This window comes from Callorhinus ursinus, unplaced genomic scaffold (genome assembly GCF_003265705.2).
Source record: "Callorhinus ursinus isolate GAN/ISIS: 27379988/994484 unplaced genomic scaffold, GSC_fseal_2.0 scaffold4, whole genome shotgun sequence".
Taxonomy (NCBI): domain Eukaryota; kingdom Metazoa; phylum Chordata; class Mammalia; order Carnivora; family Otariidae; genus Callorhinus; species Callorhinus ursinus.
In genome coordinates, this window is record NW_027397066.1 from 77,888,806 (window position 1) to 77,916,340 (window position 27,535).

General features: G+C 39.1%; 1 protein-coding gene across 5 annotated transcripts in view; it reads left to right on the forward strand.

Moving 5' to 3' along the window:
• BMPR1B (bone morphogenetic protein receptor type 1B) overlaps positions 1-27,535 on the forward strand; it is a 393,326-nt gene that overhangs the window by 361,485 nt on the left and 4,306 nt on the right. For all 5 annotated transcript variants that reach the window (XM_073891987.1, XM_073891988.1, XM_025873558.2 and 2 more), the window contains 5 exons: positions 7,591-7,687; positions 8,743-8,881; positions 12,647-12,839; positions 13,631-13,928; positions 25,302-25,477. In XM_073891987.1, the coding sequence (XP_073748088.1) occupies positions 7,591-7,687; positions 8,743-8,881; positions 12,647-12,839; positions 13,631-13,928; positions 25,302-25,477 (903 nt within the window). The remainder of the gene's footprint in view (positions 1-7,590; positions 7,688-8,742; positions 8,882-12,646; positions 12,840-13,630; positions 13,929-25,301; positions 25,478-27,535) is intronic.

Here is a 27,535-nt window from a genome sequence, read left to right on the forward strand (position 1 = left end):
GAGCCAGAGGGGAACTCTCTAAAGCTCAGAGCCCAGGCTGATTTTCTGGCCTGGGGGCCATGGAAATCATCTTCATAATTGTGATATTTGCTAATGAGAATGGGGTGCTTATTTACTATGGCTCTTTTCTAAGTACTTTACATATACTAACTTACTGAATCCTCATCACCTGATGGGGAAGCCATTGTGGTTATTATCCCCATTTCACAGACAGGCAAGCTGAGGAACAGCGAGGTTAAGTACTGTGTGAAGGTTACCTAGCTAAAGTAGTAGAGATAGAAATGGCCCAATATTGTCATCTCATGGCATCTTCCACAGAGAGCTCTGAATGACAAACCCCCCCCCACCAAAAAACAATGGTTTTCCTTATGTAAGAGTTAGGAAACTCTAAATAAAATAATGGTTAGCCATGGGCACCTAGTTAATTGATAAGTAATATTACCTTAAAGCCTTCTGTTTATTATATTTGCTTTGCTTTATTTATTAAATTAGCATTTTCTCTCTTCTTAGAATATGATATTGGAGGGTTGCTTCCTCACTCCTGTGTGCTGGTACGCACTGGCTCACTCTGCCCCCTCCCTTCCTTCTAAATTAACATTTGCTACGTCCCACTTCTGTGGTAGCCAGTGGTTCTCAAACTTCAGGTGCAACAGAATTCACCAGGAGGGCTTTTTAAAACACAGATTACTGGCTCCACCCAGAGTTTGATTCAGTATATCTGAGCAGGCCCCAGTCATTTGCATTTCTCAAGCGTTCCCAGGTGTTGCTGATGCTGTTGGTTCAGAAACCACACTTTGAGAACCCCTGTACTCGGCATTCCCTAGTAGATTATTATGTATTATTATAGCAGATCCCTTATAAATCTGTATGTCAGATGACTAGAAAGCAGAGACTATGTTTTCAGAAGACTAGAAGGCTGAAGTATCCAGCTCACCATTTTGGTTGTTGTTGTTCTTGTTCCTTATATAATTGCTCTTCCAAAAAAGGTAAATGAATAACCATATTGCAAAACATCTGTATTACTAGATGCTCCATAATAGCTTAGGCGAGGTTTCATTACTAGAGATCAGAGAAGTACTAAGTATAGGGGTAAAAGCCTACAAATAATTTGTCCTTATTAAAAACAAACAAGAAAATCTTTTCTACTAATTCGGAATTTTCTGACTTTTTTTTAAACTTAGGTACATTTAGCAGGAAATTAGAGATACACAATCCCATGCAAAAAGTATTTATCAATGTTTATTTATGTCCTTGAAATTTTATTTATTGTCATTTATTTTATTTATTTATTTATTGTCATCTTCTGTTTTGAAAAAAGATGAAGGGCAGCCAGAATACCATTTAAATTCTTTGATGAATACTGGTCTTCCTTTTGCTTTTGCTTATCCCCTTTCAGCACCAGAAAAGCAGAACATCCTAGGATAACATTTTTTCTCTCGAGGGAGGAAATATGGAAAGTTATTAGATCAAATGCAGCACCTTCACATAAACAGTAAAATATGATCTGGGAAGCCCAAGTAACATTGCAGCTGGTGCTAAGAGTCGGAAGAGATGTCTGTTTTGATGGAGAGGCTTATAGGGAGAAGTGGTGGTGCCCTGGCGTCTGGCTCCTTGCCTGCAGAGCTGATCAGGGCACCAGAATGCTGGGAGGAATGATGTATGTCTGGACTTTCAGCATCAGATGGTTTGACCAAGATACTGTGAGTAAAATGCTCTCTTGAAATTGTGTGTAAGCAGGAGAAATTGATGAGATTCCAACCCCCGATGACTTATTTTGTTTAATTTTTTAAATGAGCACTTAAAGAAGTGAATGGTGTTGAAATGAACAGAAGCTGTTGCTTTATTAAATGGCATCCTCTCATTTGGCTTTTATAAAATCAAAGACAGTTTATATGATTTTTTGAAATAGATATATTTATGTGTTAAAATACAGTAATTCCTCATATATGCCAAATGTATACTTTGTAGAAAATGTATCAGAAATAACATTCTGTTTTGAAATGTGGTAATCTCAATGTAGTTAAGTTTATAGTACAGAACTTGCAAAGTTAAAATTTATCTTATTTTCCTACTCAGTTAAAAAATATATTCTGAGGAATTTACAGATTTGCTTTAAAATGTTATTCTTTAGCTTAGATATTGCCATTTTGGAATCAAAATCTATAGGGAACAGTTATTTAACCAATGAAACCTCTCCCTTGTTCTCCACAACACAGACAGATTGAATATATAATAGTGTCCAGAATACAAAGATGAGTTTCAGAATTTTCCTTCTGATACATATATTATGCCCTTGGCAGTATGAACCAATGCATGAGTCTAAGCTTAAATTACTTGCCAGAGAGTAGCTTTAGCATCTCTTGGAATGTGTAGCTCCTAACTATTTCTAGGTAACTTTGTATTTGAGACAGATGAAAGTAATTTAGAAATAGTCTTTTTCTTCTCACTGAACACAATAATCTGGATGTAAAAATTCTGTGCTCAGAATCATAAATACAGAGAACAAACTGATGGTTGCCAAAGGGGTGGAGATTGGGAGGATGGGCAAAATAGCTGAATGGGATTAAGAGGCACAAACTTCCAGTTATAAAATAAATAAGTCATGGTTATGAAAAATAGATAGCATGGGAAATTTAGTCAGTAATACTGTAATAATATCGTATGGTGTGGATGGTAACTACACTTATCCTGGTGGGCACAGTTTATTGTCTAGAACTGTTGAATGACTGAAACTAATGTAACATTGTATGTCAACTGTATGTAAAAATAAAAATAAGTAAATAATAAAATTACCATTAACGAAATCTGTCTTAACCAACTGTATTACCAAGAAATATAATCCTAAATATTTTTATGCAGGAAAATAACTAGAAAATTATGTCTTTGTTGTTACAGTCAATTTATTTCTAGATGTTACTATAAGAGAAAACCCAATATAAGATGGAAGTAAGTTACTTTTACGGTATTCTTTGTTGACTAAAATCCTCTGATTAAAAATATGCTTTTCAGGTGCTTTGTGCTCTATTAGTTGAAAGATATCTCTAATTTATCCATGATCATAATATTGAGAGCACATGCAGAGATGTCTTTGGGCAATCTTATTTGCAAGATTCTTTCTAGCTACATGATTTTTTTCTTCCATTTCTTACTGCAATTAGGAGCCATCTTATGGCCTTATTAAAAACAAAACAAAACAAAAAAACCAAACAGGCCCTGCCATTTTAAACAGTTAGAAACTGCTTACTGATCAGAGAAGAGACAAGTAGTGACAGAATGCTATTTTGTTAAGAAACCACGGGTGATTCTTACTTGCTTGTAAGAGTGCCCCAGACTTGCCCGGAGGGTTCTCCGTTCTACTTCCTTGAGCGGCTCGAGCACAGCGCGGGTAAAAATCTGCTTCCCGAGGACAGAACTGTGCGCGCTATTCTTTTCCTGATAGGAATTGGAGAAGGGAAGGGTTCTCTTTCCTAGACTCTGGCAGTGACTTGAATGTTTACATTGTTAATGCTCCGAGCACAGGTAATGGCAGATTAAAACACGACCAGCAAGACCAACAGAAACAAAGGGTTTATTGATAAGGATCGCCTATTCATGAGAGAAGACAAGGAGGCAGTAGATGAGGTTGCAGGGAATAGGGGCAAAGAAAAGGAAAATGGGAGGTAATGCTAGCCTTAAGAAAAAAGAGCTTGAGGGTTGAGGAAGGAATCTCTTAGATTGTTTCTCGTCTCGTTGCTCTCATAGACATCAAATAAGATGAGTAATAAATACAGTGTTCTAACAATTCAGAGTATTCTGCACTTACCTGGAAAGTAAGACACAGTGAGGCCGAGAGGTTTAGTACAATTAATCACTTGAATGAAAAAGTGTTCTGTATGCATATACTGATCATCCGTTGTGTTTCAGTAGTTAACTCTTGTAGTTTTAATTGAGTATCCAGCATTCTCTTGTTTTTTTTTTTGTTTGTTTGCTTGTTTTTGCAGACTCAGGTTTTTTGCCTTTGTTATCCTTAAAATGGGAAACACATTTTATGCGAAGTTTCCAGGGACGGTGTTTGCATGTATATGCACCATGGCGTGTGTGCACCTGTGTATGTATAAACACGGTGAATTGGGCTCTCACCGGCCGAGGGATTGTGCTCACCTGGGCTTTATTGCCTATAGCCTAATGGAGGGAAATTTTGCTAAACAATTCATTATGTAAAAGTCTTGGCCTCTTTAAGAGTCTGCAGATTATTTTCAAGATTTCCTAAGTAACACTTTTCAGACATGCATGTGCTACTTTATATGATCTCTCTGGGCATTGAAGCCTGAATGGCTTTTTGGACCTGTCCTGTCGTGGGTCAAGTTCCTGAACTCCTTTTTATCTGTACCATTCGCAGTGTTTCTGAGGTTGTTTATATAAAACTGCTTTTCTTTAGTGGTCTCTCATTTAGTCTTTTCGGATGCAGACTACTTCCATTAATATCTTGCAAGTACTGTAGATCATAAATAATTGTTAAACATATGTTTTAATGAAAAATGTATAAATGTGAGTAAATCATCACATTAATCATAACAGGATTTGGACAAGAAATTAGTATAAAGATCTGTGGATTTTAATTTATAACAAAAATCCAAATATTTCAAAGTAAGATTTATTTTCCGTTCATGTGTTCATGTTAATTTCCTCATTTTGATAGTTTTATTACCATTTTGTACAACAATGTCCTTGTTCTTAGGAAGTGCATTCTGAAGTGTTTATGGGTAGGGACATTTGATTTGTAACTTCAAATGATCTACAAATCATACATATAAATACATATGAATATGAATACAAATATATATATATATATATATATATATGGACAGACACAAAGACACCCATACTGAGAGAGCAAGAGAATTATAAAGCAAATATGGTGAAATTTTAAAAATGGGAAATCTCTGGGAAGGGCACAGTAGAGCTCTTTATCCTTACAGGTTTTCTATAAGACTGAAATTATTTCAGCGTAATTGAAACATACGTTCACACTGGTGAACATGGTGAAATAGAATGATGAGATAGATGGTGAAATAGAAACTGTTGTAATCTTTTTTAAAGGATATTTTGACAAAATGTATGAAAAGCCTTAAAATATATATTCTTTGAACTAATAGTTCTACTTCTAGGAATCTAGATTAAGGAAATAATCACTGACATGTGCAGTGATGTACGTTTAAGAGCGTTCACAGAGGGCGCCTGGGTGGCTCAGATGGTTAAGTGTCTGCCTTCGGCTCAGGTCATGATCCCAGGGTCCTGGGATGGAGCCAGGCATCGGGCTCCCTGCTCCTTGGGAGCCTGCTTCTCCCTCTGCCTCTCTCTCTCTCTCTCTCTCTCTGTCTCTCATGAATAAATAAATAAAATCTTAAAAAAAAAGTGTTCACAGAATTTTATATATTTCAGCAAGGATGTATTGCAGAAAAATCCTTACAATCATCTAAATATACATTATTAGAAGACTCACTTTCTAATTAGGACGTGTCTGTTTACATACTTTGTGGTCTTTAAAACTCATGTTGTGGGGAAAAAATTGATTGTTTTGGACAATATTCACAATATTATCGATGAAAATAATCTAGTTATAGAGCAACATTTTTTTTTATTGTGGTAAAATACACATACCATAAAATTTACCAACTTAACCGCTTTTCAGTGTATAGTCCAGTGGTACAACCATCACCCTCCTCCATTTCCGTAGCTCTGTCCCTCTTGCAGTCTGTAACTATACCCAGTAAACATTAATTTCCCTCAGCTCCTGGCAACCACCATTCTACTCTTTGTCTTTTGATTTTGACTACTCTAAATTTAATCTCCTAGAAGTGGAATCATACACAATATTTGTCTTTTTATTACTGGCTTATTTCACTTGATGTAATGTCCTCAGATTCATTGTGTTGCAGCATATGCCAGAATTTCCTTCCTTTTTAAGGTTGAATAATATTCCATGTATGTATATACATATACCACATTTTGCTTACCCATTCATCTATCAGTGGACAGTTGGGTTTCCTCCATGTTTTAGCTATTGTGAATAATGCTGCTATGGACATGGGTGTATATAAGGCCTTCTTGTGAGATATTTTGCTCATAAACTTTTTTTTCTGTTCATTGAAATACTGCAAAGGCATATGTTAAAATGTTAGTAGTGACTTTCCTAAGTAGCGAGATGGTGGCAATTTTATTTATTTCATTAGTTGGTGCTTTTTAGTTTTTATTCATGGGATATATAATACTTTTGAGTGAAAAAAAAAGTTTCACTGAGTAGGATAAGGTTCCCAGCCAAAATGTTTAGGTAGCCATGCAGTTAAAAGTATACAGCACAGTTGGAGAACTTCTTGTTCATAGTAACCAAAGTCATAAATTACAGTAATACCTTTAAAAATTAAATAACAGTAATCACTTTCTCGAGGGTTTATGATGCCTATAAGAACACTGCTAATTCTGTTACTACGTAAGTGCACCTGGTTTTAGGTCAGTTTTCTCAAAATATGTTTCAGAGACTTTTTGCATATAAATCACCTGGGATGATTGTAAAAAATAAAATACTTGGAATAAAAATCTCTGAGGCTGAATTCAGCCAATATGCATTTGTATAAAGCTCTCCAAGTTACTCTTATTTATTTGAAGTTTGAGAAGTCATGCTGTAAGTAAATCTGATTGGTCAAGAACTGGAGTTAAAACAACATGAATATTTAATAATTTGTTTTAAAAAGGATCACACAACAATTCTTTGAGTAGAACATACCCATTGTTTTTTTTTTTTTAACATTTTATCTATTTATTTGTAAGACAGAGGGAGGGCACAGCAAGGGGAGCAGCAGAGGGAGAGAGGGAGAAGCAGACTCCCCGCCGAGCAGGGAGCCCGATGTGGGGCTCGATCCCAGGACCCCGGGATCCTGACCCGAGCTGAAGGCAGACGCGGTTCAACCATCTGAGCCACCCAGGCGCCCCCATACCCATTGTTTTAAAACATGATGCAATTTATGGAAAAGTTAGCTATGTGGTTTTGGAAGGCATCTTCGTTTAAGGTGGTGCACCATCCATACATTCTGTATTTGGCAACGTTTGAGGAATCCCGTTCCTTTGTACCCATCATAAGATGACTGTGTGTTTTATGTGCAAAGAACAGAGATGAGGCTTTTATCCAAACTCGTGACATGGAACACTTCAGAAACCACATGAGAACAACCTGTAAACCCATCAACTGGATCGGGAATAAGATGAACAACCTACTTAAATTTGGGGGGGGGGGCCTCGATCCATTTACATTTGTTCATACTTTGTACTTTTATTCTTTGTCAAGCCTGATCCTTCCAGAGGGGAAGAAATGCGCGCTCTTGAAACAAGTGCCAGATGAATTAGGATTCACACTAGTTGAACTTCTGTAATTTTGAATATATGTGCACATATTTACTGTGCAATATGCAGTATTGTTCTTCTCTGTGGGCAGATTAAAAGGACCTGGGACAGCTCGCATATGGGGCTTAGCCAACACTTTTGGGAAAGAGTTGCTTCCTAATTTTTAAGTGAAAATATCCTCCATATTATGGCTCCTTTTCTTTTTAATTTCAGATTTTGTTGACGGACCTATACACCACAAGGCCTTACTTATATCTGTAACTGTCTGTAGTTTGCTATTGGTCCTTATTATTTTATTCTGTTACTTCAGGTAAGTTTCCAACGTGTAGATGTAGAATTTTGGGTTTAAAATATCCACCTCATACGGCTTTTCTACCTGTTGATGTTTTTCACCACAGCTTTCTTTGACTTAATCAAATCTTAGATTTCCCTGATAATATCAGTGACTATTGATAAATATTTGTCTTAATGAAGCTGTTAATAGATAGCTATCTCATTTCTGCTTCAGACATCAAAGTCACCCGCGTAAACTTCACCCTTAGGGAATTTAGGGTAGTTAGGGAATTCAGGAACTAGTTGTTACTAAGGTTTGATTCTGAGTGGAGAAATGGCCACGTTGAACCCAGAATCACTCTGGTAATCCCTTATTTCCTAAGCTAACAGTTTCCTCTTAATATGGAAAAATCTTCAACATGATTTATAGATGAGTTATTCAGATAAAATAAGCTTGACTGTTGAAGTTAAGTGACAGTTACAAATTATTTTCGTTCACCTAAGGAACTTATTTTCTACTTCGTGAAATATCAAGGACCTTTAAATTTTTATCGTTTGCCTTTTGTAACACTCATTTATGATACTGTCCTGCAAATAAGAGTTGATTCAAGTGAATTCATTTCTAATTGGAAGCATAATTATTGACAAAATGTTTCTAAAGTTGAAATTTATTTCATTTATCGCTATTATCACTTTATACATTACCTGAGATGAGAGAGTTAGTTGTTATGTCTTTTGTAAATCCCATATTTTCATCTTTAATTAGGGACCTTAAGGGGAAAAATTTTAGGGAATGAGTATTGAAGCTATATGGAAATATTATTGGAATCCCTGCTGGGAAATAGGAAATTGAACGGAGAAGAATTATAGATGGTTGAGACCAAGTAAAAACATGTAGTTGGCTTAAAAATAGGTTAGCAAAATAATTATGATTAGTATTTTAGAAATCATAACTAAGGATAATAAAATACTAAAAATTTATCTTCTTTTGTGCTAAAATGAAATCTGCTGTGATTACTGTTTTATCTGCAGTGTTTTACCCCTATTGTTGCCACTCAGTATCTTAAATTATCTTCTTCTATACATCTTTAGGTATAAACGACAAGAAACCAGACCTCGGTACAGCATTGGGTTAGAACAGGATGAAACATACATTCCTCCTGGAGAATCTCTGAGAGACTTAATTGAGCAGTCTCAAAGCTCAGGAAGTGGATCAGGCCTCCCTCTGCTGGTATGAGAAGAACATATCTCGAATTTAAAGGAAATGCCTTCTGAGAGAAAATGTCAACAAACTACAGGGTTTCATTTTACTGAAAGACATAGGTTAGCAGACGAAGATAGGTTACGCCGTGGGTTAGACATTAGATCTCAGATGCAGGGCTTCCTGATAACATTTTGACATATTGTGGGTAAGGTGGTTATTTTTTAATGTAAGTGTATGGTTACAATCCGGATCCTTAGACATTCTGATAAGAAGCAGATTAGAAAAACAGTGAACGTGGGACCATCTTCCCTCTGTTTTCAGTAAGGATAGCATTACCGAACTTTGGCCTGGTGTTTGAAGACAAAAGTATTACAACCAACTGGGATCTGAGTATTTCTACAGGGGAAGAAGACTGCATTTCACCTGGAGAGCTTATGTTTCAGGGCGAAGTCCTGGCTTTTCCATTTATGAGAGGTTTAATTTTCTGATGGCCAACGCTGCCAACCGTGAAGAAAACATATAACGCATCCAAGGCACTTGTTTTAATGAAAAAAACATTTGGTTCCTTTATAGACCATGCAGAAAGATTGATGGGATGGAAAATAACAATTTTAATGAGAAATATTTTCCTTCATAAATCCTTAAGATTGGTTTTCCTAATCTTTATTGTCTGCTTCTGACTTTGGATATCATGTTTACTTGATTGTTTTGGTGACCTTTTATTTTAGTACCAAAGGTTTTTTTTTTTTTTTTTTTTTTTTAATCTCAAGAATTAGAACTTTTTTGAGATAGGAGATCTATATATATTTAATGTATAAAAGTGTATATTTGATGTGTACAACTTGAAGAGTTTGGGGATAAGTATATACATCCATGAAACCATACCCACAATTTATGCCATAAGCATATCCATAATCTCCAAGGGTTTCTTACTGCCCATTTTATTTATTTTTTGTTACTTTTTATTTTACGTGTAAGAACACATAACGTAAGATACGTAAGATCTACTCTTTCAGCAAAATTTTAAGAACACGCTGCTGTTAATTGTAGGCACTGGGCTGTGCGGCAGATCTCTAAGACTTACTCATCTTGCATAACTGAAACATTGTTCTCTTTGATTAATATGTTCTCTCCAGGTTATAGACCAGACAGAAAACAAGTCATTATGAGCAAACTGATACTACTCAGGATGAAGATTTTTTTTTAATATAGAAGTTTTTATTATCAGATTTTTTATTCTTAGGATTCAATATGTAGCAGATACAGTTCTCATATTTAAAAACCTGTATTGTAATATTTTTTTAAATAAGTAAAGTACAAATATGAAAATCCCTTTTAGTATTAATGAATCAGATGTTTATGCTCTCGGAACTGAAACCTACTTGTTTGCCAGTGTTTTCCTCCTTAGATGTCACGCTAAATCTCCAAACAAAAGTACACTTTAAATTTCTGAATATAATTTAGTGACACTTTTTATCTTTGGATTAAGTTCCTATTCTTTCAAGCATTGCCAATTCCATTAGTACGTTCATTAAATTATAAGAAGATATATTATTGTTAGAAAAGAAGCGAGCGCAAAACTGTTTGTGTTAGGAAATGTTCCGTAGATTTACATAAGCAATGCTTTGTAACATCTGTAAATTAAATATAATATCTCTGTAATAAATGTGGGAAGTTTCCTCTCAAGTCCATAATTTAACTACTAGTGGATTTGGCTCTCCACTGCTTAGTGCTGTTGAGGCTTCTGTTCCCCCATTTGGAAGTGGAAATATACTGAACATTTCCTTGTATGGCATGTTTGACTCCTAAATTGTTCCTTACTTCCTTCAGACTAAGTGGCTTAATTGCATGTCAGCGATGTTTTGATTTTTCAATCCTTCTTTTTAGAAAATAACATTAAAAAAAAAAAGATTTTATCTTTTCCCAAAAAGCTTTCAGTCTGATATTGGTGCTGTTAATGGCTCTGGCAATGGTTAGTATTACCTCTTGAATTAATAAAATCATCCCTTATGCAAATACAGAACCCACCATCGCTGGTAGACATCTATGGTTGGCATAATAATGGCCCCCCCAAAACGGCCTAATCCCCGGAATTTGCTATTTTACCTGGCAAAAGGGACTTTCGGTTGCCAATCAGCTCGCTCACCTTAAGATGAGATTACTGTGGTTTATCTGGGTGGACTCAGTGTAATTACATGGTCCTTAAAAGTGTAAAAACAGAAAGAAACACTACAACTTTACTTGATGCAAATCATATCTCTGCAAAGAGTACATTCCAGTTTTCTGAACAGATCTTGTAAGAGTTCTGTGCTAGGTTCTTTATATATACTTCCCAAGTTATGTCAGTTGTCATCAGTATTAGCCATGTCAGTCATGGAGTTCTTCAGATACTTTGCTGTGAGTGCAGAAGGTATGTGAAGAGACAGTTAACCTGGAGGCCACTTCCTCTGCTATTTTCTCTCTCTTTGTTCTGCTGCTCTCTCTCTCATTCTTCAGAGAGCTCTTCCAGCTTAACTCCCTCTCCAAGTCTAACCTGCTCTTTTCCCTCGACCTGTCCAGTGTACCTTCTTGACTGTGGCAAGTAACCGTTCTACTTCATAGTTTAATTTTCAAGAATTTCTTGCTGCTTCCTTCTTTTAACTTCATCTTCGGTTTCTTTACATAGTTCACATAGTGTCCCCTTGGCATTCTAGAGCTGAGAATTCTAGTATCTGTAATCTGACAGGGTTCGATCTCCTTGGGTTGTTTTTCTTGACTCTCACTCACGGTGGCTGTCTGCTTTTGGTTTAAGGAATTTATTCTGTGGGGTCTTCTTTTCCTCTCTCCCTTCCTTCTGTCCCTCCATGTACTTTCCTCCCCTTCCCTCCCTGCCTTGGGGGAATTTCCTGTATTTCTTTGTGAGGCCAATAATTCATTACAGCTTTTTACTTCTTACATTTTACCATGATCAGTGTGGTGGCAAGAGTTCCTTCAAGGTATTTAGCAGCTGGCCTCAGTGGTGGAATGAAAAGCATTCTGCCCATGATTTTCCCAGGAGAGGATTTGTATTTGTTTTTGCTGGGAGCCTTGGTATGCTACCAACCTCGGGCAAATTTAGCGTCCTTCCGTGGTCCCAGCTTCATTCTAAGTCCAGGTTCAGTTCCTCTACTTTTAAGGAGGTCAGGGTTTCGATTCTGGATCCCAGCGCTGGTGTTCTTCTTCTCCCAGATAGTAGCCTGGCTTTTGTGTGTTTTTAATGCTTACTGTTCCCTGTTCCGGTCTCAGCTCTTCCCTCCCTCCCTCTCCCTGCCCTCCTCCTTCTACCCCCCCCTTCCTAACTGGGAGATTCCCTTTACTTCTTTGTGCATCCAACAATGCATTACAATTTTGTTTCATTGTAGTTTACTCACAGTCAAATGTATAGTGGATGAGTCCCTTCAGAATGTCCAGTATCCCACTGCAGAAATGGAAGTGAAAGGTATTCTGTTCTGCCAGTTACTGTGATCCCATTCAGGGTTGTTTTTTTTTTTTTTTTCCCCCCCTCTACGAAAATGATAATAGGTAGAAGGAAATATTTAATGTGGAACAATAATTCAAACATTCAGAACCCACAGTCAGCCTCAAATACGTTTAAAAGGGGACACCATAAATGAATAAATAAATACAAGTAACATGTCTATATAAAGGAAAACTACCAGCTAAATATATTTTGCATGCAGTAATTGTGTCTTCTCTGGAGGAAAAAAAAAAAAAAAGATTAAACAAATCTGTAGTGCTGTGAATACACTAACAGTGTGTTTTGGGATTTAACAGGTCCAAAGGACTATAGCTAAGCAGATTCAGATGGTGAAACAGATTGGAAAAGGTCGCTATGGGGAAGTTTGGATGGGAAAGTGGCGTGGCGAAAAGGTAGCTGTGAAAGTGTTCTTCACCACAGAGGAAGCCAGCTGGTTCCGAGAGACAGAAATATATCAGACAGTGTTGATGAGGCATGAGAACATTCTGGGTGAGTTGGTCCGGCAGTGTTCAGGGTTCCCCAGCTTTCCTCCAGCTTCTGTTCACATCTGCCTATGAACTCATCTGTCTAGACCTGTTATGAAATATATAGACGTTTGCTCCTTGGCCTGAGCCCAAGAACGTCACAGGCTCCTGATGGGAGACCTCACAGGAGGAATGACTAAGGCACTTCTGTGAATGGATCGCAGGCTGGAAGTGGAATACTCTCCAACAGTTTTTTTTCTTCAGGGACAGGAAATGCACATGTAACACCAGCATTTCTTAGGGTTTCTTAGGGATCTGAAGGAACACATGGTTCAATGTTGTGAAAAGTTCTAAAAGTTTTCTCTGCAGGATTTATATAGAGCCAGAGTTTATATATTGAGAATTGAGTCTTTAAAAAAAAAAAAAAATTTCTCAAGTTAGCAATGATGTAGCTGAATCATTCAAGTGGAAAGAGTGTATGCCCTGACTCAAGAGCCTGTTTTGTAAACAGTGTCTTATGTGTAACCACGATGCCATGAGCTATTTACTGTGACCTTAAAGATAACTGAAATACCAACTACAAAGAAAGGGATCATGTTTTCAGGTACAGACTCTCAGTGTTTCTCTACCTCTACTGTTTTGATTGCCTCTGATTGGTTTTAATAATCGAATACTGTCATAGGCATAATCATAAAGCTGAATGAAATGCCAAACAAAGACACCTGTGACAAAGAATGATATTTGGGAATATGAATTATTCTTGATAGTGTTCAGGACACGCTTGGCTTCAAACCTTTTTGTCTTTCTTCCTTTTAGGGTTTATTGCTGCAGATATCAAAGGGACAGGGTCCTGGACCCAGTTGTACCTAATCACAGACTATCATGAAAATGGTTCCCTCTATGATTACCTGAAGTCCACCACCCTAGATACAAAATCGATGCTGAAGTTAGCCTATTCTTCTGTCAGTGGCTTATGTCATTTACACACAGAAATCTTTAGTACCCAAGGCAAACCAGCAATTGCCCACCGAGATCTGAAAAGTAAGAACATCCTGGTGAAGAAAAATGGAACTTGTTGTATAGCTGACCTGGGCCTGGCTGTTAAATTTATTAGGTTAGTATCAAAGTGAACAAATATACTTTGTTTGATTCTTTTCTCTCACTTTTTATAGATTGTACATTCTGGAGTGCAGTGCTACTAGGGTTGTAGAGAAGGAATTTTACTAATTATGATATTTCTTGGGAGGGGAAAAAGAAGAAAAATGTTTATTTGAAGAAACATGTGTTTGTGTTCTGTGGTGTCTGTGCTCATCAGTGACCCGGCTTGCAGGGTTGACATTAGCTTGCAGCTCTCATCCAGCTCTTTAGAAAAGATGTACCTCATGTCTCGCATGATTTGGTGAGCATTCTGCATAGCATTTGTTAAGTAGGAAAAGGTTTTAATAACGATCTACATGTTATATAGTGATAAAGGCCTTGTTTTTTTTACATGATATAAGAAAGATAACTTGCATAGATATTCTATGAGAAATGTTAGAAACTAACAAACAGCACACTCAGCGTTCGGCACTACTGTACTGTGACTTACACAGCAAATGTAACACCTGCACACATACACCAGCGTGTGTCACAAAACAGGGGTTTCAGAGCCCAGGCGCTCCTTGGAGTGATGGCAGTAGTTTCTGCAGATTGCGGACAAGAACGCCGGGAACGCCCAGTGGCTGGGGCTCTCTCTTGCCCACCCTCCCTCTAATGGGAGAAGCCCGTTTTATCTTGCAGAGGACTTAAATAGAAAAAATGATTCCTTTGCTTTGAAGACGAAACAAAATGGGTTTGCAAACTACTGGCATAGAGGGATCATCCTATAACTACCTTTTTAAAAATATCAATCTACGTTTAGCCTTTATTAAATTGTTGCATCCTCTTGTGGGTTCCCCCCCCCCCCAAAGAAAACTTGATAGAATATGGAGAGGAAAAGCCATGGAGATGATTAAATGTTTGGAAAATAAAACTCATGGTACAGGACGAATGGATTGGCATTTTTACCCTGAAGTGAAGACTGAGGTGTGCTTTAATAGGAGGCCCCAAACACAGGAAGGTCTCCACCATTTAGAGGATGGTAAATTCGACGTTCTCATCTTTACAGTCAAATGACCTGGGTTATAGATTTGGGTTAGAAATAAGAACCGACTGCCAATAAGGGGAATAAATCCTTTCTCTCTTCTGAATTCTTTTTTCTGACCTACAGCCTTTTTCAAGTCTCCTCTACCAAAAAAAAAAAAAAAAAAAAAAAAAAAAAAAATTTCCCATGATGCTTCTCACATGACCAGCCTCTCTTCTGTCCTCCGTTAAATTTCTTGAGAGTTCTGAAGAGTAATCAGCTTTCACAGTCTTGTGATTTTGTGCCTTTTGCTCCCTTCTCTCCTGAGCTGCTTTTTTGAGGGATACCGTTGGTCTTTGTCACCAGAAGCCTTTCTTTTTGTCATTCCAGGGTCCACAGCACACAAACCTTTCTTCCTGCTGTTTTCTTGATGTGCCTTTATTCCAGGTTCACTTTCTTTCTCTGTGGGTTCTGTTCTCTATGTACCTCTTACATATTTCCCCACTGCTAGATTTCCTGCTGGGTCTGCTTTTTCTTTCTAGTTCCCAGTTTTGGTCGATCCATTCTAAAATGGTGCCTAACATTTCGTTTGTTCCTTAAGTTTTTGGTTTGCTCAGTTGAATGAATTCTGTCTCTGTGACATTCCCATTTTAACTGGGTTCACTTTGGGTCCTCTGTCGTTTTTCTAGATTCTGGAGTAAAGCATTTTGTAGTTACTTGCTCTTTGTTTTTTCCTATTTTCATTTTTTCCGCCCTCCATGCTGCTGCCAGATTTGTCTTGCTATTTTGGATAACATAATAATTTCATAGTTTCCTATAGCTTGGGGTTCAAAGAGAGTTTATATTCTAAATACATCTTTAAGTGTTTTTAACATGCTTTTAACTTTACCTGAATGCCCAGCATCTCCTCTTCTGTTCAGGTAAACTACTACTTATCTTCACAGTTTATTCCTTTGGGATACCTCTTATTGTTCCCTTCTGAGTCTGACTTTTGGTTAGAATTCTGCCCTCCCCTGTGTGACCCTGTGCATACTGCCATGACATGTCTCACACTCTTGTCTAGTAATCATTGCGTACTTATCTGTTATTTCCAATGAAGACTAAGCTCCATGAAGGTGGATACCATGTTTTTTCTCAAATATACATCCCTAGTGCCTTTCCTTGGTGCCCATTACTTAAGCATTGCTCCAAAAGTATGTATAATGGACAGATGAATGATACCCTGTGAACTACAGAATGAAGGGGAAAAAAAGCATCTTTTCTTAGGTCCAGAGGTCCTGTGCACTCTGGATTAAACGCACCTTCCTAGTTTTATATCCTATAACCCTCCAACTTAGATGCTTTCTTTTGCAAAACTGAAGCGTCTGTGTTTTCTCCATATGCACTCCTTGTATGCTACGGCCTTTCATTCATTTGATGGAACAGGCTCTAGTTTGGAATGCCCTTGCTTCTCCCTGAACCCTAATCCAGTCTCAAAGCTGTCTTTAAGTCCCTTTACCCATCCCCCAGCTAGGAATAATGACATCATCTTCTCTACTCCTGTAGTAATTTCCTGGCCCTTATCTGCCTGATATTATAAGTATTTAGTGCAAGCCACCTCTTGCCTACTTGTCATGGGGTATCTTGAGAGCAGGATCCAGGCCAGATTAATTAATGTGTTTTCCATTTGACATGACATAGTGAATTATCCATTATAGGTATTTCAACATTGTTTTGAATCAATACATCTTGGCAATATCAAAGTAATTGAGAACTTTTCTTCTCTATAGGCCTTAAAACAGACAAGGAAGTGAGTGTTATATTTCTCAAACAGCTCTGCTTAATGTAAGGAGAATGAACTAAATGACCCCTCAAATTTCATGCAAACCCTGATTCTAGGAAGTGGAGGGGAATTTTTTAAAGGATAATTCAGAATCAGTTTGGCATACATTGACTCATTCATCGAGAGGAGAGCTTGAGGATACTGTCTCGGATGGGAAACTGTGGCTGTTGGAGGCACAGATCTCATATGGCTGAAGAGTAGCTGTGGGGCCACTTTACTATTCTGGGCCTCAGTTTCCTTCCATTAAATGGTGGTTACCTTTGATAATTTCAGAGGTCCTTTTCACATTTTATTTTCTGTGTTTCAAAGGAACTTTGCTCTTCTTGATTTTGAGCCTCACTTTTAAACCTTGCTTTTTATGTTTCTTTGGTTTTTGCTTTTTTCCTGATTTTCCTGTTTGGGGGCACTGCACACACAGAGATAGTTAGAGATCTTATTACAAGTGGGGTCAAAGCTAACCCAGTGTGGAGTTCTCAGACTTCGTAAGTGAACTTCCTGTGAGAATTGAATCTTTACCATGGTCTCTACATGGTAAGTGTTCTCTTAGGCTTTTAAGTAATTTCTGGGAGGTTCCCAGGGAAGTTGAGAGCCACAGAGAGAGTGGACTATACTTTAGAGATTTCCTGCTTATATAACTTTTTTAACCCTGTATGCATTTTTTCATGCACTCTCTTGGAAATGATGTAAGTGCTGATATATTTCCTGCCCAACAGAGATTTAATCCAGGTGATGCTGTAGCAGACACCACAGTAACCCCAAATCTCTCTGGGAAGGAGAAAACAATGACCCGTGAAATCCCTTAAAGGAACTGAGAGATCTTTTCACATTTTACTTTGGAGCATCAAGCAACCCTTCTGGTTCTTCAGTGTTAGAGTCAGATATTTTCTTACGGGTAACTTAAGTCCTGGTTTAGGGCTTCTCCATTATTAAATTTTAAACAGAAAAACTACAGCAAAGACTGATCTGCAACAGAGATCTCCCAGATGATGATTGTCAGGTTGTCCAAATGCAGAGGAGGTGGGGTGGCCTAGCACAGAGGGCACTGCATTTCCCCCTTTCTCAGGCCCTGGCTACTATCCTTGCTTCCCGTTTGTGTACTTAGTGGTGTTTTTAAGAAGTGACACGCCTAAAGGACTCTCCAGAGTCCGAGAACTAAGCGAATTAGTGGCAGGGTCAGCACTTTCAGTCAAGATTTCTGCAGCCATATGCACCTTTTGAAGGGTCTTTAGTTCCAGAGTTCTATTTCTCAGAAATCATTGAAGCACTGAATCCTTTCGAAAGAGCAGCAGAAAACCCTCCCTCATTGGTTAGCATCTGACTGGGCAGAATCGAGTGCAGCAGATCAGCTCCACAGCCACTTACCAGATGCTCCGGGAAATACCAAGTGGTGTGCACAGCCCCTTCTCCTGGAGGCTCATGACGGTCTCTCATGGTTACTCCAGTCTGCCTAAGAGAGGGTTCAGTAGTCTCTGGTATATTTCACCGGGAGTGAATTCAGAGATCAGTTTCAAGCCTCACACACAAACCAGTGGCCTCGCTCACCTGTCTTCTGCCCCCTGCCCTTCTTTCATTGTTCTTTACAGTTCAGTTCTTATTTTTGAAAAAGCTTTGTAGATTATTAAAAGTGTACGGTGTTTGCTTCCCTTCTTTCTCTATTACCTTTTTATCTCCCTTCTCCCTCTCTCCCCTTTTCCTCTCTCTGTTTTAGACAACCAGCAACACCCAGCAGAAGACCACCCGCATGTGCTCCCAAGGCTCAACGAGGTAGAGCCACCTCGTTGGCGCTAACACCTTGAATCCCCAGCTGGTTGCTTATGGCCACGGTGGGCTCTGTGTGTGACTTTGATGCAACTCTCCCTGCAGCTGATGGTACAGTGGGGAAATGCGCTGTGCTGAACCGGTGGCTCTTTCCTTTACATAATACTTCTTGCAAGAATTCCTGCTATGCATTTATAAGTAGAAGGTTTAATTGACATGAAAGATCGAACTCAAAACCAATTTAAGACAAAGACTGTATTTTTAAAAATCCGCTTTATGATACTCTGCCACCAAAATAAACATCTTTTGCCTGCACTTCATCCGGTGCATCACGGCTGAGAGCACGAGGCACGCCTTGTGCCCCAGTCTCATGCTTTCGCCCAGGTTCATGCTCGGGGGGGGGGGGGGGGGGGGGGTGCTCTCTGGCTCTTGGCCCGAGGCTCTGCTTTCAGCCCTTCTGTATTCATAAGAGCTCCGCGCTGCCCTCTGTTGGTTACTTCAACACCTGCGAGGCACACGGGCCGCTCTGGGCACCAGGGTCAGCCAGACCCAGGCGGACGCTGCAGGAAGCCCGCCTGAGTGAAGGCAGTAGAAGTTGCACGGTCTATAGACAATAAATTAAAATGATCACCGTGTGCCCAAGTTCTAAACCCTGTCCATGACAACATCCATCTCCCAGCAGGTCCCTCGCTTCTGCCATCCCCTACTTTGTAAGCCCTCCTTGTCTCCTTCAGAGGAGGAAAGTCTTAGCTTTGTATCATTTTCATTTCCTTCTCCTCTTCTCTGGCTGTCTTTGTCTCCCACTGTCCAGTATTCCTCGCTGCCCTCCCCCTGCCTACGGCCGTTGCCTTGAGAACTCTCACTCCTTTTGTGTCCCCGTTGGGGGAGAAGAGCCACTGACGTGTGTGCCGTGTGTATACTCGAAGGCCCTTCGTTCATGGCTCTTGACCCCTCACGCCACCACGCTGGCATTTTCTTCATCATGCCACTGTCGTCCAAGTGACTGGTCCGAAATGCGGACTTTGTTTTCATGCCTCTTTAGGTAATCCTGGCTGAGAGTACCCTGCATTTTGAGATTCAAATAAAATTACACTTTATCACCCCTAATCCTGCCTAATCCGGTAGGGAGCTCAGTGTCATTCTCAGCATATCTGGGGACCCCAGGGAGCTGTGTTCCTCTCTGCCTGACACCTCTGATCTGTGTTGTACCTTTTCCACGTGGTGTAGTTGCAAACTTGTGTTGTGTTCCGCAAACACCATCAACTCACGGTTGAAGAGAGCATTACTTGGGTATGTTTAGTCATAAAATTTATGCTACCAGAACATTTTCCTGATTTTTGTTTCCTACAGGACCTTAATGTCTTGTCATGATCCTTGGCCAGAAGGGAGAACTCGTTTTCTCCCTAGCTGACTTGCCCCTATTCCCTGATTCTTCCAAATTACTGTTTATTTTTTACTCGGAAAATTATAGGTATTTTTATTCAATCCTGTCCCAGCCCACTGTCCCTAAATTCGTAAAGAAAAATACCCATTGATAGAAGATTCTAAAGTAATTTTTTTTTTCCTGGAGAGGAGTTTGCCTGACATCCCTTGATTTCGTTTATTTTGTTCAAATTATATTTTTATGTTTTTCCAATTCTACTTAAGTCTTTATCACACTGCTACTCACATTAACAGGGACAAAAGCCATATGGGATCTAGTGTAGGTACTAAGTGGGCAAAAGTACCTACCCCCATAGTTCTCTAAACCCAGTTTTTCAGTCATGAGCTCTTTGTACAAATATTTCCAATCTTTCTTCAAGGGACGGGAGGAGAGCGGTCATGTTTCCTTTGTGCTGAATATGGCACCCGTATTTTTGATGGAACGTTTTCACTTCTCCTTAGTAGAACCCCCGTCTTCTCTGTACTTTTCTCCACTTTCTTTAGATGCCTTTTGTTCTTCAAAGCTTAGGCCGCCAACCTATCCCTTAACCTTGAAATGTGCATTTTTCTTGTTCCTGATCCTGCTGAGTTCTTCTTTGTAGTATAGTCAATTAAAAACACCAACACATAATAAGGCACTGGTGTAACAATTATAATGGGAACAAAGTTAACGATTTGCCTTATTTTTATCTGGTCTTTTTTTTTTTTTTTTTTTTTTAGAAATGCAGTGTTGAAGATAACGCTTTGCATTTTCCTTCTCGTTTTATTCCCCTTATCCCTCCCAGAAGTAGCCAGTACCCTCACGTCGATCTTCATCTTTGCTCTATGGGACTTTATGATTTGACCACACGTCTGTGTAGCCCCTGCAGCACCAAGGGTGATTTGGTGCCTTTTGAGTTCATTTCTCTGACTCTGCCCTCCTTGTGCAATATCCGTCTTTTCTTACGAACCTCGTGTCTCGCCCCTCTGGCCCCTTCATGGAAAAGGAAACAAGGAAAAGCTGAAGGCGCCCTGACCTTTCCTGCTTCCTTCTTCCTCCTTGACCCTTTCCTTCGGTTACTTTATACTGTCTTATGTGCTCTGCACCATCGGATTCTACTTACAGCCTCTTTTTCTTCATTTATTCTTGGTGCCCCAGTGTTCGATATCTCTGGCTTCTATTTTTGCTCTTGAAGATGAACAAGCTATGTTTTTCTCTGCCCTAATTTGGGAACAGGTAAGATAATGTTACTGAAAACCTGAGAGAGAAATGCAATTTCATTACTTTCCAGTATAGAAAAACTCCTGAGAGAAGAAGGGATGGCACTGTATGTCTTGGAGGATCTGACCCTTAATAACATCGGACATCAATTACTTATAATTAGCATGTTTGTCATTTAAATGTAGCACTGAAGGCATTTGCCGTTAGGTTAATAGTAATCTTTTACAAAATTTGCTTAACAAAATTCTATTTATCCTTTTAGATATTGGTAATGTCTCATTTTATGTTCTATACACAACGGATTTTTGTATTTCCCTTCCAAGTATTCATAGCAAAGTTTACTGTAAACAAGCCTTTTCTTTCTTTCACTTAAAGTATATTATTTACCTACTATGTACAGAACGCATTATAAATGGAAGTGGATTGGGATGATAATATTTAGGGCTGCAACAAATGATTATAGCAGATATTCAGGACTCAAGGAGTTTACACTTGTAGGTGGGAAGACAGATGTTTATTCACATACTACTAGGACAACACCAAGGGTGGGCAGAGGGAAGAAGAAGAGGGACAGTAGTGCCAGGCTTCATGGCCTGCATAAGGAACTGGTTTTTGGGAAACGGAAGGACCAACAAAACCCTTGATTGTATGTTTGTTCAGGGTTTGAGGGCATGAAAGTTTAGAGATGAACTCTATCGAGTCTGGGCATCACAGATCTTATTGTATCATTGGGTAACAATTACTTTTCAGTTTCCAATAGATGTTTCCATGTCACACATTCTGTTAGCCCTTCCTGACCTTCCAAATCCAAATAAAGCAAAAGGAGCTAAGTAAGAATAAGAATGGGAAGGAATCACCTAAAATCTTTATCAAGTGTGGTCAGAGTATATCTTTGGCCTAAATATACTCTTGTGGGGCCCATGCTAAGACTATTCATGGTTTCCTTTCCCAGTCCATGTTCTGGAATATAATTAAGGCCCTCTACCAGTTTCTTTCCATCTGCAAGATGCCCCATGTTTGTTTCTTGGCACGGAACCCAGAATTCTCTGCCTAGGCCCACTGCTGTCTTCCTCTAATGATTCAAAGTCATAAATTGTAACACATGAATGAAATGCCTACCATGTGCTTACAGAAGAGATGGCAGTATAATTAAAGGTGGAATTTTTGTGGCATCTTTTAAATCTGATATTTTCCATTTTATCATTAAGCTGCTTTTTGGCTCACTTTCTTCCCTTATCATTTACTATTTAGGTATGCAAATGACATTTTTCTGTTATATTGTACTGGTAAATACTAGGATTTCACATTTTTTTTTTCTAGAAAATGAGCCTCTTAGAGCCCAGAACATTAGGACCTACATTTATAGATTAAGGCTTATTTTCATTTTTAAAAATTTACACTTTAAGTTTTATTTAAGAACAAACAAACCAACAACAAAAAAAACGGGCTTCTTCAGAGTAGTTGCTCCTGGAAGATCCTGAGGGGCCTAATAAGAAGACTGGTGGCCCGTCTGTTGCAATGGCTTTAGATTGAGGATTTTAGCTGGAAATGAATTTAAGATGGTTCTAAGAATGAAACTTTCTACATTTTAGTAAATGTTAACAGTTTGGAGATCTGCAGAGAGACATCTGCCATCCTTTAAATTTTCCCTAGTGACACTACACATTTTATGCTTCAGAAACTAGAAATTGAGGCAAAAAGATCAAACCCAGAGATTCTTTCCAAAAGCCACTAGTGTTTGGGAAAGTTTGGTATTGCCTGTGACACAGCCTGATAAATGTGATATATGATATATGTAACTTCCTCGTTGAGGAGAAAAAACATGTAAATGCATGAGAGTCAATGAGTGTGATGAAAAGAAAACAAATTTTCCAGGAATCAGGAGATAGCAAGGTTTATCCACAATTCCCCACAAACTTTGGTTAATAATGACTTTTTGGCCCCCCCCTTTTTTTTAAGATTGTATTTATTTATTTGACAGAGAGAGAGGGAACACAAGCAGGGGGAGTGGGAGAGGGAGAAGCAGGCTCCCCACTGAGCAGCAGAGCCCGATGCGGGGCTCCATCCCAGGACCCCGGGATCAGGACCTGAGCTGAAGGCAGATGCTTAACGACTGAGCCACCCAGGCGCCCCAACCTTTTGTCCCTTTTCTGTTTGATAGTTTTTTCATCAAAACTGGGGTTTCTTGCTCTTCTTAGTGCCACTGGCTTCTCTTGAGGTTGTCTCAGTATATCTCTGATACAAGCTTCACACTGTGCTGCCTGCACGTTTACACACCTCATCTTGCTTAATCGTCATCCAGCTGAGCGACAGTAGTTCCCCACTTCAGTCATCTCATGCCTAACTCTGGCTCCAGCTTCACTGTGCTGAGCAGTGGTTCCCAAGGGCCATCCTGCAGGTCCGGGTGCACCCGATGCCACGGATGTTCTCCCAGGCTATGGGAAATGGTAATCAGTGGGTCACGTTCTGAAACTTTAACGGAACTGCTGGTATTATATTCAGTTATTCCTTTCTTCCTTTTTTTTTCCACAATAGCCATTTTTTTATGATGTTAATCACCATACAGTACATCATTAGTTTTTGATGTAGTGTTCCATGACTCATTGTTTGCGTATAACCCCCAGTGCTCCACGCAGAACGTGCCCTCTTTAATACCCATCACCAGGCTAACCCATCCCCCACGCCCCTCCCCTCGAGAACCCTCAGTTTGTTTCTCAGAGTCCATCGTCTCTCATGGTTCGTCTCCCCCTCCGATTTCCTCCCCTTCATTCTTCCCCTCCTGCTATCTTCTTCTTCTTCTTCTTCTTTTTTTTTTAACATATAATGTATTATTTGTTTCAGAGGTACAGGTCTGTGATTCAACAGTCTTGCACAATTCACGGGGCTCACCATAGTGCATACCCTCCCCAGTGTCTATCACCCAGCCACCCCATCCCTCCCACCCCCCACCACTCCAGCAACCCTCAGTTTGTTTCCTGAGATTAAGAATTCCTCATATCAGTGAGGTCATATGATACATGTCTTTCTCTGATTAACTTATTTCGCTCAGCATAATACCCTCCAGTTCCATCCACGTTGTTGCAAATGGCAAGATTTCATTCCTTTTGATGGCTGCATAATATTCCATTGTGTATATATACCACATCTTCTTTATCCATTCATCTGTCGATGGACATCTTGGCTCTTTCCACAGTTTGACTATTGTGAACATTGCTGCTCTAAACATCGGGGTGCACGTACCCCTTCAGGTCCCTACGTTTGTATCTTTGTGGTAAATACCCAGTAGTGCAATTGCTGGATCGTAGGGTAGCTCTGTTTTCAACTTTTTGAGGAACCTCCATACTGTTTTCCAGAGTGGCTGCACCAGCTTGCATTCCCATGGACAGTGTAGGAGGGTTCCCCTTTCTCTGCATCCCCGCCAACATCGGTCGTTTCCCGACTTGTTAATTTTAGCCATTCTGACCGGTGTGAGGTGATATCTCATTGAGGTTTTGATTTGGATTTCCCTGATGCTGAGCGATGTTGAGCACTTTTTCATGTGTCTTTTGGCCATTATGGATGTCTTCTTTGGAAAAAATGTCTGTTCATGTCTTCTGCCCATTTCTTGATTGGATCATTTGTTTCCTTTCCTCCTTTTATTAAAAAAAATACGTGTTATCTGGTTGATGAAATCATAGTGATCATAGAAAGCTTTGTTAAGGGTCCTCCTTATCAGAGTAAAACATTTTCAGGTCTTTGTTGACCCTTTTCCTCCCCCACTGTTTTCCCTTGTTTGTACATCTAAAAACCTTGCAACACTTGGATTAAAAAACACTGTCTCAAACAAACCCCCTTGGCAGGTACTCATGCCAATTTTAAGAGCCAAGCTATGAAAATAGGAAAGGGAAGAAGATATTTTGTAGACATTTAATAGATACTTAGCAATTATTTCGAGTTTATATTTGATCTAGTGGCGATGCAGCCTTGTATGGTACAACTTCCCTTTGATTTCCCTCTTCACTGGGTTTTTACCTGTGGATATTTAATATAACTCTTGGCAAGAAATGTTTTTCAGGGAAATATTATTCCTCAAAAAGATATCCCTTCCCTCCTTTGCCTGAAAGCCTGGTTCAGGAATCACTTTGATTTGTCACGTGTTGGTCCTTTTCAGTGCTCATAGTGCTTTGCTTTACTTTTTCCTCAGTGATACGAATGAAGTTGACATCCCACCCAACACCCGAGTTGGCACCAAACGCTACATGCCTCCCGAAGTGTTGGATGAGAGCTTAAATAGAAATCACTTTCAGTCTTACATTATGGCCGACATGTACAGTTTTGGACTCATCCTCTGGGAGGTTGCTAGGAGATGTGTATCGGGAGGTAAGTAACAGTGATACCGTTGGATCTACTACAGGTCCTTGTTTTCTGCTCAGAAATCAGAGTTATCATATTGTCCCCCAAATCAGATTTTCTTTTATTTTCCACCTTATTTCTGCTGGTGCAGTCACCATCCTCCCAGGAAATGATATTTAACATCTTAGAATTCTGTTTGACCTCCTCCTTCCAGCTTCTTCTCACCAACCTGCTCCAAGGCCCCATTCCCTGTGGTTTCCAACTCCACAGATTAAGGTAGAGACAGGGATGTGGGGTGAGACACCCATTCTTTACCCCTTCCCCCACTTGACTTTCTATATAGTTCTTCGAAAAGCAATTTGAAAACATCATATTTTTTATCAGAAGTTTTTATCAAAAGGAAATTAAAGCATAAGAATGTTCCTACTGGTCATGATAATTTTTCTGCAAACAAGGATTCCCTAGTAAGACGATGTCAGAAGGCATTTTTAAATATTCAGAGGCATTATTATTGCTTGTTGTATTTAGTTTACCGTTGCGTCATCTGTCTTCAAATAGATTCCAACACTTTTTAGGTGAGAAGCTGAATCGTAGGCTCTTTGTGAAGTGACAAGTATCGTGTTTATGGTTATACTCCTGGCCGTGCTTGGTTAGAAACCACGCTGCTGCTGCTGACCAGGGCCAGTTTGAGCTCACTTTTGTGAGACCTTGAGCTTGCCCGAGGTTCTGAAAGTCCAGCGAACACTTAACTGGTACTGGGATTCGTTCTTGGACCTGCCATTTATTAACTGTGAACCTCTGACAAGTTACTCAGCTTTGTTCCGGTCTTTTATCTTAAGAAGGAAGTGAATTAAAGAGAATTAAAACTGCCTGGTACATAAGTAGCATTCAGTATATCTTAGCTCTTACTTAATATTTTCCTTTTGGTTGGTAGAGGCTTAACTTATATTTAGATTCACACATAAATGCAGAGGAGAGACAGTTAATCAACAGGCATTTATACTTTGGGAGACAGATCGTGATGCAGTGACACCATGCCTTCTAATCACTCGGGGAGCTCTGAGTCTCTTCTGAGCTTAATTTAAAATAGAACACATTTCCTCTCAAGTGAGAGACCTCCAAAAGGAAAGTTAACATGGGAAATGTTTCCTAACCAGATAGTGAATAAATCTCCCGTCATCTATGAAGAAGGAAAGAGCTAAGCAAAATATAAGTTAACTAATTGTCTATGCCTTGCTTCATGTTTTATAAAGAGTAGATGAGCCTATTTCTGGATAACATACTTACACTCAGGATTGGTTTATAGAAGTTGAGGGAGTAGTAGAGTACAAGATTACTTTCTAATTATGTTTTCCTGAACATTTAAAGCAAGTAGGGCCACAAGAAACCTATATTTAGAAGCCTCTTGGTCAGAATACAGAAGAAACAATCCTTCGCTTAAAAACAAGCCAGCCTTATAAAAAACAGCAGGATTTTAATTGCTTTACTAGGTCTGTCTTTGCCTGTGGAGATTTGAGAGGTACTAAGGTGTTGCCTCATCTCTTTATGAGATTGGTCTGTGTTTACCAGAGATGTTAGATTCTCAGCTCTGCCCCATATCAACTGTATGGCCTTGGACAAGTTACTGAATCGCTCAACGCCAAGTTTTCTCATCTGGATAATATGGATAATAATTCTATCTCATAAACGTGTTTCTAAGAATTTAGCAAGATATATTCTACAGCATTCTTGCCGGTATATAGTATATACCATACTTGGTATAGTATGTACCATAGTGAATACCATACTTGGTATAGTATATGTACCGTAGTGTATACCATACTTGGTGTAGTATATGTACCATAGTGTATACCATACTTGGTATAGTATATGTACCATAGTGTATACCATACTTGGTATAGTATATGTACCATAGTGTATACCATACTTGGTATAGTATATGTACCATAGTGTATACCATACTTGGTATAGTATGTACCGTAGTGTATACCATACTTGGTATAGTATATGTACTATAGTGTATACCATACTTGGTATAGTACTGTACCATAGTGTATACCATACTTGCCTGGTATATAGTAGGCT